Raw genomic sequence first — 23,502 nt, forward strand, 5'->3', positions numbered from 1 at the left:
TTGACTAGAATATTTGTTCAAACACGTATGTGTTCTTTACAGAACATGAATACTTTTCTCCACTTCTCCTCGAGTAGGTAGATCGTTATTGTAATAATATACAGCCAAATGTGATATAAAATAACTTTCTGCTTACTGTTTGCTCTAATACTGTAAAAGTATTTATTTTTTGTGCTTGACTAAGCAAATAGATTTGCGTTCTTTGATTGTCTTATAGAAATCACGTGCTCAAATAGACTCGTTGTTACTAAATACTAATTTGACTAATATAATAACTTCAGTCATTGTCACTTTATTTATGTTTTTATTTGTGCCATTTGCAGCTTTTTTGCCCTTTATGACAGTTTTTTTTTGTCTTGTACGTGTTTTCAAATTGCACCCTTACTGTGATGTTTAAAAAATAAATCCCTATTCATATTTTCACTCGTACCTGAAAAATTTTCGCATTGCCGAACGCTGCAGTACACTTTGTTTACCAGAGAGTGGCAGTATCGTATCATACATTAATAACCTTCTTTTTTGCAACTTATTGCTTCGTTCCATACCTTTACGATAAATTATGTAACATTTTAAAGAAATATTTATCAGATTTTAATACTGATTTGAAATAAGTTCAGTATCCTTACATGGCTTTATGTTATTTTTAGTTTATATTAAGTTATCATCTTTCAAATTTAATTTAATTTTAAATCTGTTTATTCTTCACTTACTGGTTTTAGTTAACTGTGATAATTGATAAATAACTTGATCATAAATTTATATATTTATTGTTTATTTTGTTGATCTTTTTTCCCCATTTTACTATCTTTCAGTTTTTATTTTATTTTTTTTAATTTCATCTTGAAAAGATATAAAGAATTTATTAAAATATTAACAGTATTCATATTACTTCTAAGAGATTGGCAATAAAACATTTTTATTTAATAATTTATTATCTTATTTAATTTTAAATGTATTGATTTTGTTTACTAAATGTGTTCTTTTTTTTATTACCATAGTTATTTTTTCTATCTTTGTTTTTAGTCATTTATGAATAAATCAGTGAGTTAATTTGTTTATAGCTTTTGGGGCAAACTCCAACTGCCTGACATATATATGAATACAATGTCTGAACAAATTCAAAAATCTTTCAAAATGTGTCTGCGCAGCATGACTAAGGTCTGTATGCGACGCTCAGCTTCTTCTGGGAAACACATGATCTATCATCTTTGCAGGGAAAATCATGATAATTTTTCCAGTTACCAGGCAACCAAGGCCTAATAAGTGAGGACGGACTCTGGAGCACCAGCAGAGGACTCAGAGGCGTCGCTGACAGCTGCCCACCTCCGCCGCTCTCACCTGAGCAAGGAGGGAAGATCTGCAGTGCATCAGGAGCTGCAGAAGGCGACACAGACCAGAGGACAAAGACAAGAGATGAAAGAAATCCTCATTTTTAATGTTTAAACATAAGATGCTTCTTTCGCTCCTGCTATTGTCTTACACACAGCTGTAAGACACTGGGTTGATTTATTTTACACTTTTCCTGGTCCATCACTTTCCTAGGCGTTACATAACTCTCCCCATGTCACCTCGGTCTGTTTTTCCAGCTCTGGCATAATGCAACGTCATGCAAAGAAAGCTGGAAAGTGCCTCTGGCATGGCAGGCAGCGGGGACAGATGGTGGATCCAGCTCGGATGCACGAGGAGAAGCCCCAGCAGAACGGATGAATCATCATTCCACCAACTGCTTCTCTCTCTGCACGTCAGGATTTAGCTCGCTCACTCTTTGTTTTAACCAACAAAAAAAAAGAAAAGAAAATAATTCTGTATTTACAGGCAATAAACGCTTCAGAGGGATTATTTTTCAGCAAATGGAGCTAAATCCTGAAGCTTTCACAAGATGTTGGAATAATCAGTCTCTGAAAGTCTTGGGGCAAAGTTCTCAAACTGTAAAATATTCATAGAGACATATGGGACTGAGCAAGTTTTAGTTAACATCTGCCTGTCTGATTTTCTTAAAAAGCGCAGTAGCTTGATGAAACCAACAGCTTGTCAAGGAAAACCTGTTTTATCCAGATTTAATGTCAAAAAAACAGTGTCTGTGGAAACTAATTGTGTTAAAATTAAAAACTGGCATAATCTGCATCTAATCTTACAGGGAGATGTTGTCAGATTAATTCTCTTGTTGAGTGAGGTCAGAAGATCATCATCCCACATCATCAAACTGGTTTTCCGTTCATCTTCCCAAGTGTGTGTCTTTTTAAATCAGCTTTGTATTAATTTCTCTTGCGTTTTTACGCATTTGTTGTCTTTTATGAAACTTTGTGATCTTGAAATGTGCTTCAAAAATAAAGTTTTATTCACTAACTTACTAAAACTGAGTTGTTTCTCATTCAGAAATACCGATTCAAATCTAAACGAGCAAGCTGCATGCAATTTAATGTACCTTAACAACTTTTTAAAATATATGTTGGTGTATATTCCACTCTGCTTGTGCTCAGAGGGAAACTTCACTGCAGCTTCATGCCTTTCCGGTTGTATTGAGTCGTGCTTCACCAGGTGCTGAAACTCAGCAGGTAGCGCGTCTGCGTCACTCACAGCTGAACCGAGACGCTGATTGGCTCGTTTGGAGCTCCGCGGGGTCTCCGCGCTCCTCCCTCCACCAGAGCCCAGCCTGCCTGCGTGCCTGCATGCTCTGCGCTTGTTGCGGGGTTTGTGCGCTCTTCTTGGACAGACACGCCGAGGAGGAGAAGGAGAAGTTGTCGTGTGCGTCAGGCAGATCGAGGAGAGTAAAATTCTGACTTCTGGCTGGGAGGGGAATAAGGCACGGGGGCGAGTTTGAGGCGTTTATCTGCGAGAACCAAGGATACCCAACATTATGCAGCGCAATTATGGCAGGCAAGGATAAGACAGTCGTGAGGACGCTGGAGGATTTAACGCTTGATTCTGGTTATGGTGGAGCCGCGGACTCGGTCAGGTCGTCCAGCGTGTCGCTCTGCTGCTCCGACACGCACCAGTCCGTCTCGCATGGAGGCAACTACTGGCATCTGACGGAATCCATGCACAGCAGACACAACAGTTTGGACACGGTCAACACCGTCCTGGCGGAGGACACGGAGATCCTGGAGTGTGCGGGACACTGCGCCAAGCTGCCCGAGCTGGAGGAGGTGCCGTGGAGCCTCGGAGAGGTGGAGGGCGCACTGAGGAAGGACGAGGAGCTGATGCTGGGGAACCCGTCTCCGGAGGTCCTGGCGCGGCTGTCCGCCCTCATCAGCCGGGCGCTGGTGAGGGTGGCCCGGGAGGCGCAGCGGCTCAGCCTGCGCTACGCCAAGTGCACCAAACATGAGATCCAGAGCGCCATCAAGGTGGTGCTCTCATGGACCATCTCGGTGAACTGCATCACGGCGGCGCTCAGCGCGCTTTCCCTCTACAACATGTCCAGCGCCGGAGACAAGTTCAGCCGCGGCAAGTCGGTGCGCTGCGGCTTGGTGTTCTCCGTGGGGAGGTTCTTCAGGTGGATGGTGGACAGCCGGGTGGCCCTGAGGATACACGAGCACGCCGCCATCTACCTGTGCGCCTGCATGGAGAGCCTGTTCAGGGAGGTCTTCGGCCGCGTCCTGCGCAGCGCGCTGGTGGAGAGGGACAACGGGATCCCCAAGATCACGCTGGAGTCCATGGAGCAAGCCATCAGCAACGACTCGGAGATCTGGGGTCTGCTGCAGCCCTACCAGCACCTCATCTGCGGCAAGAATTCAAGCGGTAGGAAAGCACAACAAAACATTCTTTCTAACCACACAAACTTCCACTGACAGTGGAGGACAACCTCAGGTTGGGCACCAAAAGTAAACCGCAACAACCAAAGTGGAAGTCGTTTATAGATTCGTAACATCCAAAGTGATATAGTTCTACTAATTTAGATTATTAAGGCTGATAAATATCCAAAATCCCAAATATTGTCACTGGTTTATTAGAATAGAAGACCATCAATATATTTTAACACAGAAATGCTTTGGTTGTGGTCTCAAACAGAGCATGCAACTTTTAGATGTCTCCTTTGTCCTGTATGTTTGAATTAAATGGTGAAACTGCTCGGTAGCATGCAGTCAGGCTCTACAGAGCTCTGCTAATGAGCTAACATTGGAGCCAGGTGTGCTGAAGCTAATAGATTTTAGCATTAGCGCTGTTGTCAAACTAGCTAAAGCGGGGTATATCTTAAATTCTTGGAAACAGAAATTAAATGTTACAACAGTTTTAAGCTTTTATTAAGTCACCCATTTACTAGTTTGTATCTTTAACTTGTTGAGCAGCAGTACGTTAGCTTGTACGCTAACACGTATAAGTTAGCTTAGCATGAGTGCTACTTCTATGCTAACTTATTCTGTATTTGAATTAAAATTCTTGCTCCAACCAACACAAAAACTTTCTCAACCACAACTATTATGATTCTTCTTTATTGTGTTTATAGTGTAAAACAGTCATCTAACATTTGACTGAACCAATATATCCAGTTAAATCACTTTTAGGTAAGGTTTGAGTGTGCATGAGATTATTTTTTTAATCTTTAAAGCATTTTTATAGCTGTAGAAATTTCCAGTGTTCTTAATACATCTATAAATGCGCTTCCAAAAAGAGATAGTCAGTTTTCAATCTGCGTCCAAAACAAGTTCTCCCTTTCTTGGTTATCAGAGCCCTGCAGCATCAACAGTCAAATTGGTGTTTATGGTGAGAACAAGATCAAACAAACTCCATCTTGTGTCACTGTGAGCCATTGTGTTTCCCATGCTGCTACATTGGCAGGCATGAATGTTAATGAGTGTTTTTGACAGTCTGAGTTGGTGTGCATCGTGCAATGATTTAGCAGAAGCAGGATTTCGTGTTATGTATTGTGTGCTGGCCTTGTTGATAATGCCGCTGTGTCACTCCAGAAGGTGTAAGCCGTCAGTGAGTGTGGGCTGGCCTTTTATTATTATTTTTTTTCTCTATTGAGAAGCACTGAATGAGTTGGCTGAAACCGTAAAGCAGAAGGAACTTGAAACACTGAGAGCCAAACTGGGACATGCAGTATTGAACAGAAAAAAAGTCATATTGAAATGATGGTTTTCAGGCGCTAGCTTTGGTAAAGTGAAAAGTTTCTTTGATGTGCATTTGGGCGTGATTTGTTAAATAACAGCTTCGAAAAGAGAGACTGTGAGAGGCAATCTGAAGATAAATTGATCTGAAATGGGTCTCATCTTGATATGATGTGATCTGAATCCAAATATCATGGAAGAAGAATTAGATTCTTTCTGTTCAGTACCACAAACTACTCACTCTGATATGACGTTATATGAAAATGAGTAAATGCTGAAACTGTGGTGTAGTTTTAGACGCCATTATTTACCATCTGACGTAAGTTTTTAAGTCGTTTCAGTTTAATTTTATAGATCTCCAGCTCACAAGGTGACAATAATGTCAGGTTATACAAAATACAGTTCAGTCTGCACAGTCTGATTGATAACATTGATTTGTTTTTATATGTTGGATGATAATTTTTATGTTATCTAGTACTGTGCAAAAGTCTTAGCTGATTTGTTGAGATTTTTCCTTAGTATTTGAAAGTCGTCTCAATCAAAAGATAAAGGTTTGACACTGGTTTTTAAGATTTGAGCTACTTTTTAACTTAGTTTGTCATTTGTTTGTCTTTTTTTTATTTAAAATTACAATGCTCAGAAATATTCTTGCAGATATGATTCGTCATTGTTCTTAAGGGCCAAGTAATTGAATTTTAAACATATCTTTCAGTCTCTATCGACTGCTTTTAGCGTCAATGTGCATCCTTCTTCCTATCTCTTTACCTCTATTGGAGCCAGTTTATACAAAAATCAATAGCAGTAACATTTCTCCATTTTTCAGGAGATACATTTTTAAATCTCTCGTTTTACTGGTCTCACCGTTTCAGGTTTGATTCTCACGCCTGCAGCAGATTTATTCAGATTTTTAATCAGATTTCAATCTAACATCCAATCAGGTGTGTGAAATGTCTCCTTTGTTGCAGTTCTGGTCAGAGAGAGGAGACAATAAGTAGCTGGAGGGGTGAAAGAAAGTGCTAGGAAACCCTTTATGCAGGGACACATGCTCCCATTTCTAAGTGTTCATCTGAAAAAGAAAAGTGATGCAGCACATAATGATTGAATCTGGGTTGTTCTGCTCTCCCGCTGACCATACCTGACTGCTCTTATTGAGTGGAGCAAAAAATTTCAGCCTTTGTGTCCAGAAGAAGTAAATGCTGCTCTCCAACTTTAAAGAAAAATCTCTTAGAAATACTTTTGCAAAGTGATTTCAAAAGCCTCTGATGTAGACGGTTTTTGAAATACTGGAACGAGTCACACACAGGATCGAGCTAACTGTAATGGGTGGAGTGGGTGGAGATGAAACATGAATGCAGAGATGCACATTGACTGTAGAACTATCATGATGACTGCAAGAAATAACTGTCAGAATAGCTGTGACATGTGCTGTTACCCTGCATTAATGGTCCTGAATAAAAGCTACACACACTCTAATTTGACTCTTACTATTTCTTGCAAAAATATGACTACATCTATGGGCCAGAGATAAAAAAAGAAAAGAATAGTCCTACCAGCTAGCAACTCTTAACAGAGTGCAATTAGCAACTAACAAATCTAATGCATAATACCAGTAATGTTTGAAAATTCCAGCCATACGTTCTAGTAAGTTTCACATTAATTACAAATGAACTTGTTCAATAATTCATTTATCATATGTTGCACATCAAACATCAACTTATTCATCAAAAATACATTAAACACTCTGTTAGCATAAACAGAAAATACACCAAGCCATCATAGGCATCTCACCAGCAATGCCACATTTCAAACGGTGTCAAAAACACCAAAAAATAAAAAAAATAAACAAATGGCTTAATTGTATTTTAGGAGCATTAAGAGATTAATCTAATGTAAAGATCTGAAATAGTTTTATACACCAAATGATCAAAAATACCCAAATTCTGTTTGCTGATGCAGAAGTGGTGTAAGACCTAAACACAGATCCAAAAGGAACCAAGCAACTTACTGCTGAATTTGGTAGCTCTGCATCAAGCCCCACACTTTGAAAAGCCCTAAGGTAGTGATAGAATATTACAGTATAGGTCTCTGTGGTGTAAAAACTCATTCCTGGTCTGCAGTTCATCCAAATGCTCTTTGCTGTTGCTTCCCAGTCATTTTTCCAACCTTTGTTTGGCTGCAGCTCTGTGAAGCATTCACTCTGCGTGATATCTTCCTGTCTTCCTTCAGTTTCCGCTTGCATTGCTTTATTCATTGTGTATGACAGGGAAAGCCTGCTGTCAGGCTGAAATCACTGAAGTTTGTTTGTCACTGTCTGCATGAAATATTCACTTCGGGGATTTGTTTGTCGCCGCTGCTCTGCAGAATAAAAACTTCATACATAGAAACGATGAAAGCAATTAAAGCAATCATAGAAGGTTATCATTTTGGCTTTCAGGTTGTGTGTTTATGTATTTGCTAATGGTAGCACTACAATGCTTTTTATTTAAAGCTTCCAGTCGACTTCCTTGCATCCTTTGGTTTCGTATTTCTTTTGTGTCCATCTACAGTTTGGCACAGAATGATTCACAAAAGCAGCTTGAAAGTGTTTTACTGAATACAGCTGTAATATATATATATGCCCATTTTTTTGCATTAGACAGCGCAACAACTTCAGGAGATTTATTCAAAACATAATGAGTCAAATGCAGATACACATTTTCACATCATCAATGCACAAATTAAATACCAGAATTAGCTGCTAATGACTTTCAGGCACATTTTAAAACTGACAACCAAGCTTTTTGTTTGGACATTTCAAATTGACGTCAGTTCATTTAAACACAAACCAGTCCTAGAATAGTCAGTTGAATATTTATAAATAAGTTGCTAAAAAAAAAAAAACGCACTTTGTCAAGTTGTTTAATTTGCAAGCATGTGGTGAGTGTAGAAAGGAACAACTCCATTTATCTAGGAAGAACCTTTAGATCCACCAGAAACGGGGTTTGTGTTGAGTGGCCAACCGTCACATCAGGCTGGGAGAGAATCAGAGTTGTTGCTAGGTAACCAAAGAATTACTGAGTTGCTAGGTAACCAAAGAGTGAATGAGAAAGAGTTGGTTGATGTCACCAATCGAGCTTAGCTAGCTGTAGGAGGTTGAGCGGCTAAAGCCTTTCCTCTGCCTTCATCTCCCAGAATGCCGTGTGGTTCTGGATCAGAGTTAAGTGAAATTATTGAAAGTTCTGTTGGACGTATTACTTATTGACACTGATCACATATCTATGGAGATGTATGTTGTTATTGATTTACGGTCCAGCCCCAGCTGAGCAATAGCTCTGACTGTCGCTATGAACAGGAAAGACGCAGTTAAACAAAAACAAGAATTATAAAAGGATGAGAAAAAACACAGGAAATGAGCAACATTTCTTCTGTCAAAAGGTTCATTCAGAAAATAATTATTAATTTAGACATAAATGGAGAGTAGCAACAGAGCAGCAGCATAGAGAGAAAATGCCATTTGTCATTTTCTTTTTCTGATCAAAAATGACCTTTTGAATGTTTTTTTTTTATATTGTAATTTAAAAATGCTGATGAAATGACAATTTATTTTGAAATATCAAATATTTTAGAGGAAGATAAATGAGTTACAGCAACATTTAATATTTAACTTCCCCTTGGGAGCATTAAAGTATTTCTGTATTTGAATTAAATTTGAATGACTAAAAAGCCCTGCTGTCATTTTTTGAGGTCATTTAGAGAACTGTAAGCTGTCATTTTGCACTAATATCAATTTATTTAAAAACAGTACACTCATATAGCATGCACCGACAATTACAAGGTTTTCTTTGTAGCAGAACTGCTTTTGCTATCCCGCAGCATTCATTTTGAAAATAATGCAATGGTAAATGTGTGTAGATTTTACTTATTTGTGAATACGTTCACATTTTCAGGCGTTACTGCACCAAGTATCTAAACACGTAGATACTCTGAGAAGTATAGGAAGTTACTGCAGCTGCCTTGCATGGTCTCACTGTCACGCTGCTGCAACTGTTTGTGTTGCAGGATTGCAGGGCTCCAAATATAGACTGATGCTGGAGGCCGCAGGGTACAGAAAATAACGAGATTTTATTAATAAAACAAAATACGCTGCATGAATCCAGATAGATTGAGCCTGACATGGAAGGCAATAATATCTGACATAATACTCATACAACGCAACTTATCACGGGACGATCTGGATTTTTGGAAAAGCCTGAGGCTTCAGTCATTAAATTTGTTGTGACTTTTTTCTTGACTGGTTTATTTGAGATTCACCAGATCGTTTGATCTTCTCTGGAAAGCCGTCAGTCTCTTATTTTGATTAGATAATATAAGAATAAACAAGAATTTATTTGTGCAATTGAGGAAGAGCTCCATTGTATATAAAATAAATTTTATGTGTAACCCGTTGTATGTAAAATTACCTCTTTTTTTTTATTTGTTTTAATAGAAAAAAAATACGAAAGGTGAGAATTTCTGTGCACATTTTATTCTTTATTTTATATTTTAGCATTGAGGCATAATCAGAAGGCTTTGGAATTAATTTGTAAATTGTAATTAATCACTTTTTAAATTAAATTAAATCATTATTAGGCTGTGCATTGCAGCTACCAAACAAACAGTGTGTGAATCAGTGCTATATACACAATCTGGTCAAGTTTCAGGCTATTTGCATCATAATAGTTAAAGTTACGTGAAAATAAAACACAAAAATATCAACAGGATAAGGATAAAGCAATTGACAATAAAGCACTAGGTTATGGCACGTGGTGCTTGTTCAGTATGTACCTTCAGATTGTTCTGTACATATTTAATAAAAAGCCTGGTCATCAGCTTCCAGGACCGCAGGGATGGTGAGCTTTCCTGTCATTTCCCGTGACCTTCCCGAAGGAGCCGCTCCGACCTCCGTGGGACAGATGACACAACATAATGGAATTGCAAAGCAGGTCTCAGCCAGCCTATTAAATTAGCAGCATGGCGTCCCAGTCTGTCTTTCACACCATATTTTATTGTGTTTTCTGCTGGGGGCGGGATCTGTGTTTGCATATTTGTTTTCCACTGTGGTTTATAATAAGCTCGGCTCATAACAACAGGATTCTGGCAGAGCCGCTTGTTGTCCATTCTGTCGTAATTTTCCGCCTGTCCCTTCTCCTCCTGGCAGGATGGGTGCACGGAAACGAGCGGACAGATTGTTATCTTTCTGCTGCTGTTGTGAGCATTCAGCCAAGCAAAAGCTGGTTGTGATGGATTTTTATGTCCCGGTAATTTCATCTGGCCGTAGACTTCCCACTCACCAGTTTGAGCAACGATCAGTGATCGTGAACGCGTTGCGTGGCCAAGATGCATTTTATGAGCCTTTCGTTTCGTAATATTAATTTTAACTTCATATGCTTCGGGGTGATTCCGCTGGAGGAGATTCCAAACATGAGTAAGGTTCAGCGGGGAGTAGCTCAAACTGTTTTGGTTTTATTACTTCTCTTTTATTGGACGGTGGATTCCTCTTTCATTTTCACTAAGTAGGTGAATGCACTGGGTCAGGATGAGATAATAAGAGAAGTGTGTTAGCAGTGCGTAACGCACTGAGGGAGTTAAGTGCAGGAGGAGGAATCAGGCCAGAGTGTCAGCTGGATGAGGTTGGCGGCAAAGGCTTTGGCACGGGTTCCTCGAGGACATAATTACCATGCTGATCTGTTTAATTAACACTTATGCTTATCAGTTGGTCATTATGATTAGCAACAGGAAACACAAAGGGAGGCCTGGAGAACAAAAACCACTTTCATACTTTATATGCATTCCTTCAAAGTACAAATTTGATCAGATTTCTCTGTGTGGCTACAAAAAAAAATCTTCTGTCCTTTATCTGATTTAATGAGACTTTGTTGTATATAATCACATAGCAAAGATTCCCAACATAATCAGGAAATGATCTACACTTACTGGCTTATTTTATTTCTCAAGTAAGGACATTTGAGTCAAATCTAAAGACTTTAGAGTACGAGTCAAGTTAGGAGGTACTGTTCCAACTTTAGCAGCCATTTGATTCAAAAAGAGAGATTTCCATTGTAAAGTATTTCACTATTAAATATAGCTGCATAATTTTAAACTATATTGTGCACTGAATGTGTCTGAGCTGAAGGCCATCGCAGAGCGACTGAGTGGCAGTTTTTATCCTCAAGCTACTGGATTCATAAATGAGAATAATCAGGAACTGAACATAGAAAAATGTTTGCTTTACTGTTTTCAGCCTCTTCATAAAAAACTTACTAAAGGAGGACAGAATACGTCTTAACTCTGCAGCATATTTACTACAGATTTCATCCTAAACCACCAAAAGTCAAATTATGATAAAAAAATCTGTCAGAAAATTAACTTAATTTTTATATGAATCGGAGATGCAGTGTAGTCTAACAGAAAGTGGAAACTAAGATGCTAAATGCAATAATTCTCCCTACTAGCTTTAATTTTGATAAGAAATTAGGTTAAGCTAGGCTAAGCTAATGTTATGTTGTGGCATAACATATTGAGAATTACTTTGAATTCACAATTAAAAACATGTTTTCTGACAGAAAGTGAATAGATCAATACTAACTTTTGCTTAATTACTTTTTATGCAGCGAGCACAGAAACACATAACGTAGCCGCTAATCAATGAGCTAGGCTAGGTTAACGTAGCCTCTTAGAGGTTCAGACACTTAAACATAGTTAAATGTTGCTCTAATTTATATGTTTTTTTACATAGAACTGCAGATACTACAGCAAATAATGTTTAAACAGTTTAAGCTAAAAAATAAGATAATGCAAGAGGAAGAAGTAAATGTCTGAATTCTTTCAGCTAGCTTTCAGAAAAAATGTAATTTCTATGCCACGTTTGTGCCAACTAAAGTTTGTTTATGATGGAAACAAAACTATAGGGTCAAAAGACAAATTGAAAAATAAAAATGGAAAACAAACTGGAAAAATCAGCTGTTGTGAAAAACCAACCAAGCTATGCTAATATAGGTAAGCTAACTGCAGCCTATTCAGTAATTATTTCTACCTAATGTCTTTTTAATTATTTTCATAAAGGGTTTGTTTTCATACTACAAATTAACAGCTCCAAAAAGTTGAGTAGCAAACGTCAACATACCCCACAAAATAAGATTTATTTAAGAATTTATATTGAGAAAAATAACTGTTTTTGTCAAATGGTTTTTCTGCACAAAGCGGTTTGTTGGGATTCTGTCATCTGTCGTATTGTTGTTTATTACACACAATAGATGAGTTTACTTGTCTCAGTGTTTGTTTTCATGGCATCACAAAGGAAAGTACGAGGACATGTGGGTGTGAAATGTTTTCTCTGATTGGATTTGTTGCACTCGGGCCACAGTGAAAGATGACTTGTTGTTTTTAATGAGCTCCATGTGCCGCTCCACAGCCATCACCGTGGGTGTGATTCATGTTCAATAGGTGTCCTGTTACATCTGGAGATATGTGCGTCTCAAAACAATCGCCCAAGTGGGCTGGGAAACTATCGTGAAGTGACAAAATGACCTAGATGTGTTACCAGACATTACCAAAGACACAAGTGAATGCCACAGTGACACAAATCCTAATTAAGTGGAAGATGCGCAGGATTTCTTTGATGTTGAGAAAACCTTTGACAGCTGCTGTCAGAAAACGCTGCTATGCGATGTTACCTGTCAGCAGGAGGAAACCTAACTTAGCAGATGCGTCCTGGAGGAATCGACAATCAGAGCAGTCGGTTAAAAGGCTCCTTTACATTTATTTGTCGACAAAGGTTTCAGTATTAGGGCGGCAATAAGAAAATAAAAAAGTAGGAGAATAAAGTTATAAAATCATGAGAATAAATTGAAAATATTGTCACTTTATTCTCATGATTTTGACTATTCTCGTAAGATTTTATGCTCGTAACTTATTAGCCCTAATACTTTGTCGTAGAAAACCTGTATTTTCTCTAAATTAATTCTGCACTCTCAAAGCGATACATAATATGTTGCCAATACTTTCCTAGAAATTTACAGATATTTTTTTAGTGATTAATTTACAGAGATTAGAGGTTACTTGCTGAGATTTACAACATTTTCTGGTTTCTCATAGATTCCTGGAACTTTCCAGAACATACAGGTTACTTTCTTAGAACTTAGATTGTACTTTAACAAACTTGCAGGATACTTTCCTGTAACTTCCTGGAATCTATAGTTTACTTTCATATTGTGTGTTTTTTTTAAATACAACATACTTTCCAGCTCAGTGGAAACAAGGCAGTAGGTTATTTTCTTTAAAGTAACTTTACTTTTACAAAACTTAATTTCCAGAACCTGAAGATTAATGTACTGAATTTATAGGTTAGTTTTCTACAACATGTTTCCCAGAACCTACATGTCACATTGCAGATCTCAGTTTATTTAATGGAACCTTAGATTCCCGCTCCAGAGCTGACGGTTCTTTTCGTGGACCTGCTGGTTGCTTATTTTTAACTTTCATATCACTTTTCAGAACCCTAAAATTACACATTGCCATCACTTTTGCTTTTGCTTTATACATTTTTAAGAGGATCCTTATTTCTTCAGATGAACTAACCTTTTAAAACAGAAACCAAAATATGTTGACCTTTAAGGACACTGTGTTACTTTCCACTGTTTGCCCAAATGATCCTTTGTGTTTCAGGGCCAAAACCTGCACAAGAAAATCATCCTGTACTTGTTGTTTAAATGCCAAAACAGGTAAAAATAATTAAAACGACACCATCTGTGCTGCATGTATAATAATCTAAATGAAATGAATGAAAATTAACATTTTCGCAAACTTTTTAGGATCTGTTTCTTTGGTGGGCTGGTACTGTCTTTAAAATATTTTAGTTTAGTTGAGCTAAGCTGAAATCTACATTTAAATCTAAAGAATGACTTCATTGGGCTTCATTGAGGTTTAAAACAGATGTTTTTTCTGCTGTAATAAAAAAACGCCGTGCATCTTGTCCTCCCAGTGCCGTCTCGTCTCTGCAGGCCTGTGGCTCGTGTTTAATGATGCTTTTGATCAGACCTTTCACACATTTTTTGTGCTTTGCAGTCCATAAATAAACCATTTTGTGATTTTTGAGCTAGATTTTTTAAAATCCTAACAGTAACAATTTTATCTTTTGAGGACAAACTAATAGGCTGAGTGTTATTGTGAGTAAGTCTATTGACCAGTTGTGAAATTTTAGATTTTCTGTAACACTGATGTCATTCAGTGTTAATTTAGACTAAACCAACCTAATTTTTCAGTGCTGAGAGACGAGTTTGAAGCTTGAACTACCTAAATATTTGCAGTCGTGTTTGCTTTTGTTGGAGGATTGTCAAATAATTTATTCAGCGGAAAAAAATAATAGCCTTCTGGCCTCTTAAATTTTGCTTTAATTAAGCAGGCGGTTACATAATACAGTTTAATCATATCACTTCAACTATATCTCCATGCTTTGTTGAGTCATGTAGATGATTTAGGCATCGGTGTGGATGATTTCCAGTGGTTTAGCTGTTTTTAAAAGCAGAAAGCATCAATCACAAGCAGATCCTCCCTCGCGTACGCATTTACTGCAGGAGTTTGTGAAGTTGTCTGTAATATATTTAAATAAGAAGCAGCAAATGCAGTGTATTCCTCCTACATGAGAGCGAGGACTCTATATGCAGCTATTGATGGTAGCCTCTGCTGAGTGCTCTTCAAAATGAGTGAAAAATTATATTCATATCTTCTTTCCTCCAGATATAATGGAGTAATTTGAATTCTATTCTTTTTTTTAGTGTGTGTAATCTCAAATGTGTTTGAATGTAAGGGGGATTTCCTCTGGAAATGAGATTTTTAATACAATATCAAGGTTTCCCCAGAAAACTTGCTAAGCCAGGTGTTCATCCAGTCACCAATCCAGCGGCTCGTCGTGTTTTTGAGTTAAAAAAAATTCTTAAAGCTGACAGGAATTTGAAAATATCACTTAATAATCATGAATTATTTAAAGATTGGAAGATTAACAAATGAACACCAACTATAAAGTCTTTTTTAAAATGTAAACATTTTAAAAAGACTTAAATAAATAAGCAATGCTTAGCCTGGTGGGGGCACAAGTAAAGACTGGTGGCCCGCCAGGCTTATAAAACACTGGAGGAAATCCTGAATATTGTCTGCAGTAGATATAGTAATACAGCGATTTACAATCTCTATCAAAAACTTTCTGAATTTCTCATAAAAGGTCAAATCTTACTCTAATACTCTGAATTTACACTTGGGCGCCAGTTATGGTAGTTAATATCCATTAATTGTCAATTTTTTTGTAAACAGACGCCTGATGGTCCCTTTTCCCACATGCTAAAAATATTGGTGAAGTCACAGCATTAATCTTGAGTATATTTCTGGAATCTGTGTCCACTTATATTTGAATTTTCTGCAGAAATAATGGAAATTTGAGTTTTTCTGACTTCTCAGGCCTGAGTTGATTTCAGCATGTTTGTAGGTTTTGATTCCATCTTCAGTGATTGATGTTGGTCGATAACATCTTTTTTTAATGAAAACAGATTTTCAGCTTCGAGAGTGGATTAGAACAACTCTGACATGATTACTTGGCTTTGACTCATTTCATCTCTAAAGTCCTGGCATCAGTGATAAATGGGTTTTTTTATTTCTTGCTTCTCAAAATTCACTGATGAGCGTTTTCTTTTAGCATATTTGAATTGCATTGACGCAATTACAAACAAGTTTACCTTAATAAGCTGCAAGACAAAAACAGAAGCATTTGGTTAATTTCATACAAAAAGATGTCTGTCAGCTGTTGGCCTGCAGTGACGAATCTCCTACTAAGAATGCATCATATGTCTGGCTGGAGGGAATTGTGTAATGCTTGTGTAATACTTGTAAGTCATGCTCCAAGAAAATCTAAATATCTTCTAAAGCGTACGGAGAGAAAATGTCAGCTGTTTGAAGTTGTGACATATATTTTTTTGTAGCCTCTTTTTGATGTTTTAAGCTAATTGCTTTATTTCTAATTTGGAAGATGAAGAGGGTCCTGGGTTTAAAATGGAAATTGTAATTTGATTTTGAAGCGAGAAATGACAAATAGCATGAGGAAGAAGTGCCTCACAGAATATTACAACTTAACTGATGCAAATGCATTTCGCCTTAATGTGACAATGAGAAATCATTGGTTTTAGAAAAATGCAACATGTTTCTTATTGTATGTGTAATAAAAGGTTACTAAGCAAATGGAAGACAAAGCCAAGGAAATAAAAATGATTAATCAGTTGCTACATTGTTGACGACTATTTCAATATTTGATTCATCACGATTAATCCGATTAATCGTTTCAGCCCCAGATGAGAGACTGTGGTATCAGACTCTAACAAAAGAATGGTTGCTACCTTTGAACTGAAAAGGCTTTACTAAAGTATTTCTACACATTTGTGAAACCAGATTATTGCACCTTTTTTGTCAATATTAAACCTGCTTGTTTTTCAATTAGATGTAGAATTTTGAGAGTCATTGTATGCACCGTTCTGCGCTGCTTCCTGTTCCCGGTGTGTCTCCGTGTCCCCCTGATCGCCCCGCTGCAGGATCTCGGTGTGTTACATCCCGACAGGGCTCAAACGTCACATTTACAACGTTTAATTAACGAGGGCGGCATGATGAATCGCTTTCTGGTTGTTCCCAGGTGGAGAGAGAGGGAAATTAGCCTTCTTGCTCTACGGGGCACCATCTGGAGCGAGTGACACCGACTAGGCCTGTGTTGGGTGTTATGGTGGTATTATGGCTAACAGAGTCCAGAGGGGTATTTTGGGCAATTAAGACCTACACTTGGATATATTTGCCCTCCCTGTTTTGTATTTGTTTTCTTACTCCACCACTTAATCTTGGCTTGTCAAGAGCAAACGCCAACTCAAACAGCTTGCCATGACAAAAGGAACAACATTCCTTTTTTTTTACTCTTTCTGTTTTCAAACCCATGGTTACGTAAGCCGTTTCTCTGAAACAGTGACACACTGTCCGACTACACTTGCCCTGAAATCAGAAGCTTTTTTCCTCCAACTCAGCAAGAAGATGAGGCAATTTTCTGATTGTGTAGGAAGGGACGCTTCCTTCGGCAGACAAGTGGGGATTTCATAATAAGGAGAACCTCTCCACTCAGTCATAGCTGCGTTTTCTTTCCAAATGTGAGCAAATCTTTGTCTGTACACTGCTAAAGTCGAAAATACACAATTTCGCAATTGCGATGTTTCCATTAAATGAGAAATGAAATTAAAACCACATGTGAATGAGCTTGTTCATACGACAAGATTTAACAGTTTAACCAGCTTACACAATGCTCAGGAAGAGTGCAACAGATGTCACGGTCGGCCAACCGAGTGACCCGTTAGCACTTCAGGTCACGAAACCACAAATTAATAAAAAATCTGTAAGATGGCGAGCCGTCGGAACCGTGCACACGGTAAAAAGCTCAGACCGGGTTAGCTCAACCTCATGCAGAAGTATGCCCTCACTCAGGCTACGTATGTGGCGTTTTGGGGAAATTGTAGTTGGGGAATTTACTGAAGAGTTACGTATTCGGTACGTTCAAATGATACGACTTTTTATGAACTGTGGTATGCTGTGAGAACTCTGCTGGAGATAACTGTACATTGTCTGAAAAAATAAAAAAAATATCATCCTCCTTCTACTTCCTGTTGTCTTCGTCCTTTTCGCACATCGAGTGATGTGGAAAAAGTGTTTTGAAAAACCGCCTCATCCTGCAAAATCTTTTGATCGAAAAACGTTTTTTGAAATTAGCATGCTTCCATTAAGATAATTTATTTTCACAATTTCAGTTTTAATTTTCAGTGGAAACGTTGGTAGTGAAACGGTGTGTTTTGCATCGTTTCCACTGAGTCTGTGTAGTTTGGATCTGTATTTTATTCAGGAAAATGTTTCCACTGTTGGTTTTAATGTCACTGGGCAGGTGGTTAAACCCAAACGTAGAAACGAGGTATTAGCTGACATTTCTCCACTAAATGTCTGGAACTTTAAAAAGGTTGATTCCTCCTTAGTCTGATTGCTCTTTGGGTAATTTTTGTTTTTTATGAGTGTCGCAATAAGCAATGATAAATTAAAATGAGCTTCATAATTTCCATTCTGATGATTAATATGTTTTTAAGGGCAATTGTATTTACACTGACTATCGTTTGTGTGCATTATTTTTGAATATTTAAAATATCTTCCAGTTCCAGTGTGAAGTGTTCTGCACAAAATTAAAGTGTATTAGTCCTGAGAACAGACTTGCATTATTATTATGCCATTAACAACATATTACTTGAAAATGGTCTCAAAACAAGAATATTAACATTTATAGTGATAATTTCTGAGAACTGATTATTAAGTAAGATTTATTATTGTCACAGGCTCTTTGTGTGGCCACATTTACCAACGAAGCGATCCAAAACAACCTGGATTGATTGATCTAAAGGAAAAAACTTCTGAAAAACAAAATGTAATTGCCATCTTTCAGTCTGGAATGATTTTGACTTCTGATTTCCCCTACTAGGATTACTTCAGCTCTGTTTTGACAACTCATCAAAAATCTAAAGTGATTTTCCTCAGTAATGTCAGAATTCAAACATCTTAGATCCTAACGTCATTTGGTCTTTAATTCCTACTAAGTGATATAAAATACTAAATACTGGTTATCACCAGAGTTTCCCCCAGAAAACTTTCTAAGCCTGATCCATTTTTTTGAGTTAAAAATGTCTAAAGTTGACAGGAAATTTGAAATTACCACATGATTATGTGCTATTGGAAAACTGGAATATTAATACCTTAACACCAACTATAAAGACCTAAAAAGGCAATAATAATAAAAAATAACTAAAATAAATGAACAAAACTAAGCCTGGCGGGGACAGAAGTACAGCCTGGTGGCCCGCCAGGCTTATAATACACCGATCACCATCTGTATTTATTGCATTTGTTTGATGATCTGAAAATATTTGTTGGGTTAGAAAAGAAAGAAACTTTTCCACAGAGATATGTTGATGTATATCAGCTAAAAACTGTTTTCATAAGAGGTGACAAGTGATGGATGGCATAATAAAAGTTTACCCACATTCAGCAGCTTCAGATTGTACCTGGCTGCATTATCACCCCTTAAGGACTCACATTTCATTTTTTCTTTGATAATATTTTGTTTTTATGTCACAAGGAAATGCTAATGTCACTCAAAAGGGCTGAAGCCATTCGCTTCTGCTTGACTGAATGGGGTTTATAAATACAAATAAATTGAGGATTATGGTTGGTTGTTGTAGTTGTCAAAGAAGCTCAGCAAAAATAATTTCCGACAAATCTTCCCGTCTCTTCATGCTCCTTTGTTTAATACACCTTTTACATAAGTGGGCAGCTGTGCTTTTTGTACCGTTGCATTAAGAGAAGTTATGATTACCCTCCAGGGATTTATGTTTTTATTTTGCCACCAGACTGGCTGAACCAGTTTTACGTCAACCCAGAGCTCTTTATGGACAAGTAGAGGCACAGTGAGCTGTAGTCGTCTTGTTTTAACTACATTTCATGTTTCACTGTCATTAACCGACACAGAAACCTGTGTGTGTTTGCATTCCTGCACCTGTGAGAGAACAGCGTCAGGTGGTTGGACAAAAGTGGAAGGATTCAAAGTGAGTGGAAGAAGTGGGGATTAGATCATATTCCCATATTCTTCCTGTGTGCGGTGGACTAATCCGCTGCCTTTTTAAAACGGCTCTAACTGAAGTTTTAGATAAGTTTAGGAAAGTAATTTAGTTCAGTTGTCTTATTTAAAAAGCGTGTTCTCTTGTCTTTCCCATTTTGAAGAGAGACAAAGAGAATTGGGCCTCTCTGTCACCCCATATTTGCACCTAATATGAAAAAATTAATTATACTGCTCAAAAAAGTAAAGGGAACACTTAAACAACACAATATAACTCAACTATGACCTGCTGGAGGTCATTTTTGTTTGATTTTGTTATCAGCACATTCAACTTTGTACAGAACAAAGTATTCAATGAGAATATTTCATTCATCTAGATCTAGGATGTGTTATTTGAGTGTTCCCTTTATTTTTTTGAGGAGTGTATTAGGATTTTGGGGTTTTCCTATTATCGCGTCTTATTTCTTAATATGGGATTTTTTTCCCCCCACTGAAATTTATTCTCAAATTAAATTTGTTTGTATATTTCTGTAAGATTATATTATATAATGATTTTCATCATCTTCATGAGACTATCAGAGAAAAACAGTGTCTTTAGTCAGAGGCTTCTTCAAATTTGCTGTAATACAGACTGCTACAGGAGCTCTTTCCTGCCCACATCCTTCACCATCTATAATAACTATTCAAATAATTTAAAATAAATTAGTTACAACATTTAATTGGGATAAATTTGAATAAAGTTCTGATTATTTTAAATACATGATTACCATTTATAATACATAGTTTAGAATGATGCACTTTATTACACTAGATATATCTATGTTCTTTTATTGCTGCCAGTCATCCATGAATCAAATATCAAATAAAAAGTATTTGTATTAGACTAAATATTAGCTATCAATACGACTTCATTAAAGTTTGCATCGTTGCACAAATGAAGACCAGTTTAGAAAAAATCTCTGCCGCTCTCCTAATTTATAGTTTTTGAATTCTTTGGTCTCTTATCCCCTAATTTGAATATTTTACATATAATTTAAACGTCTGCGTGATGATAAAGCGTGGTTTCAGACTTGTAATTGTGCTACTGTTGAAACGTCAAGCCTTTACTCGTCGGGGCTTTACTCAAGCTTTACTCGTCGGGGCTTGTGATTTTAGTTCTTCCACCTCATCAGAAGTGTAGGTTGAAGGTGGGCAGAGCTGAGTTTAAAGCTGCATGCTGCCGCCACGGTGTGTGTAATAATAGGAAGAATAAAGCAGCGGTTCAGCTTGCCCCAACATGAACAGCACAATAGGCAGGTAAATGAGCGAGATGTCAATCACTGTAACTAAAACACCTAGAAGAAATGCAATCCAAGCTTCCCAGGCAGTCTGGGAAACCGTAATTTAGAGTAAAAAATGTTTTTGTTTCCATCCATTTTTAAATTCAGTCTTTCTTACTGTCTCTGGAAGTAAAAGGTAGCCACTTTCTAAATATTTGCCACCAATATATTTAGAAATAAATACAGCTCTGGAAAAAGTTAAGAGCCCGCTGCATTGAACCAACATTGATTCCTGAGCTCTTCCTGAGTTAAAACATTAGTATTGTTGTTCCTAAATTAATATATATCTTATCTTTGCTTTATTTGAGGTCTGAAAGCACTGCATCTTTTTGTTATTTTGACCATTTCTCATTTTTTAAATATATAAAATATAAATTTTTGCTTTGAATTTCAGAGACATGCTCTGTCAGTAGTTTATAGAATAAAAGAACAATATTTATTTTACTCAAACATAGACCTATAAAAAGAAGTAAAATCACAGAAAACTGATCATTTTAAGCGGTCTCTTTATTTCTTCAGAGCTGTATATATAATATAAAACTGCCTTCAAAGGACTGAAAATTGTTTAATGTATAATTGGGAACAATCTGAAAATGGCTGCTTTAATTGGTTTAAATGCAGACTTAAAGTTTTATCATGGTAATATTGTAATTTTTAATAAAAGTGACAGTAAGAACTTTGTAAAAAAAATGTTTTAGGTCAAATACTGCTCTGGAAAAACATACGGAAAAAAATACGCTTCTTTAGAACACCAATCACAAAAACTAACCTTATCTCATCATATTTTCAAATTAAATTAGATTTTTATTTTATACTTTTTTGGGGGACTTAAAATATATTTAATTGGAGGTTATTGCGACAGCAATTCACTATCATCTTAACAAATTTATCACGATAAATGATGTGATAAATTCCCTCCCCTAACTGCAGGTGTTTCCAAAATAAAAGCCTGGCCTTTTCTCAAACTTCATCCTCAATGACAAAAAACCGGAAAAGATGCGCAGGACGCGAGTTTTTATTAAATTTGCTACCTGTTGCTGCCGTCTGCCTGCATGTGCCTCACCTATCTGGTCTCTGCAGCAGCAGCATCTCTTAACATCATCATCATTTTATAGCATGAAGTCTCTTAACGTTAAACGGCTTGAATTTCTTCTTCGCCCAGATTCATGCACATGCTGCACTGCCAAGTTTATTCATCCAAGAACTCATTCACCTATGCTAATGCACACCTACACAGAGCAGTTGCATGACACCATTCCTGCTTCCACACTCCTAAACTCGATAATCCTCAGGATGAATTTAGATTTTTTTTTTCTCTCCCCTGCACTCATAACATAACGGATAACAGATACTCGGTCTCATCAGTGCCCACCATCCGTCACAGCGTCCCGGAGGCTTTCTGGTAATGTCATCAAATACAGTTTGTTTTTTGGCTTGTTCTTGCAGATGAATGCATCACGAAGAGGGGGGCGCAGTGTAACGTATCTCATTCTGATCTGTATTTTCCCTGGCTTTAAATGTGTGAGTCATTCTGAGTTAATGTTGGTATGTATGAAATGTACAGAGCTACCAGAAAATGAGGGACATTTTAATCAGATTGGAAATCAAAATGTGGAAATCAAACCAATCAAAGCTGAGTTTGGCTGTCTTGGGGTTGTATTTAAATAAATGACTTTTATAAACGATGTAGCTACTGCTGAAGTCATTTTCTGTTAGTTTGCTCACTGATTACCCCACAAATTGACCGCTAAATCCCACTTTGCATATTTTTCTCATCGTTAACAAGAAACAGACAAAGCATTCATAATTTTTAGGTTTTGTTTGAGCTTTTGCTTGCAATACTAGCACCTCTTTTAACCCTTTTGCAGTTCCAAATTGGTATTTAAATAATCTGTATTTTAAGCTTTTATTGATATACACATACCAGGCTAACTGCTGTTAGCATTTCAAACCCAGAGGTTTATTGATAACAGCAGTTAGCAACAGTGTGTCAGTTGTATAACATGCTAATAAAATACTGTGGCTAATATTCTATTAGCATTTTATGCAACTGAAACACTGTTCACAAAGAGCAAAAACAGACTTGTTGGTTATAAACACACACTGCAAAAAGACTGGCTAATGCTAACACGGCTAATGCTCATGTGGCTAACTTTAATTCAGTCTTTCTGTAGCTAAAAGCTAATTATCCTCGGTGTTTGTTGACCTCGGCACAAAATTTTAAAGACTTTATGTAATTTTTGCCCTTTTGAATCCAAAGTATGGCGCGTGGGCCATTTGTGGCCCTTGGAGAAGGGCCATTTGTTAAGTATTTAAAGAAAACTTTAAATACTTAAAGTTTTCTTACAGTAGAAAACTTTAAGTATTTGGGGGTTTTTATAACCAAACTTTTATAAGTGGAGACTTTTACTGAAAAACCAACTTTGCTGTGCTTAAATCAGCTTTTAAATGAATA

The 23,502-nt window shown here is 37.1% G+C and overlaps 1 protein-coding gene across 2 annotated transcripts in view; it reads left to right on the forward strand.

Moving 5' to 3' along the window:
• Positions 1-2,870: 2,870 nt before the first annotated feature.
• LOC103140255 (ankyrin repeat and BTB/POZ domain-containing protein BTBD11-A) overlaps positions 2,871-23,502 on the forward strand; it is a 167,531-nt gene continuing 146,899 nt past the window's right edge. For both annotated transcript variants that reach the window (XM_007555314.2, XM_016673048.1), the window contains exon 1: positions 2,871-3,738. In XM_007555314.2, the coding sequence (XP_007555376.1) occupies positions 2,871-3,738 (868 nt within the window). The remainder of the gene's footprint in view (positions 3,739-23,502) is intronic.

Source organism: Poecilia formosa, unplaced genomic scaffold (genome assembly GCF_000485575.1).
Source record: "Poecilia formosa unplaced genomic scaffold, Poecilia_formosa-5.1.2 Scaffold69, whole genome shotgun sequence".
NCBI lineage: Eukaryota > Metazoa > Chordata > Actinopteri > Cyprinodontiformes > Poeciliidae > Poecilia > Poecilia formosa.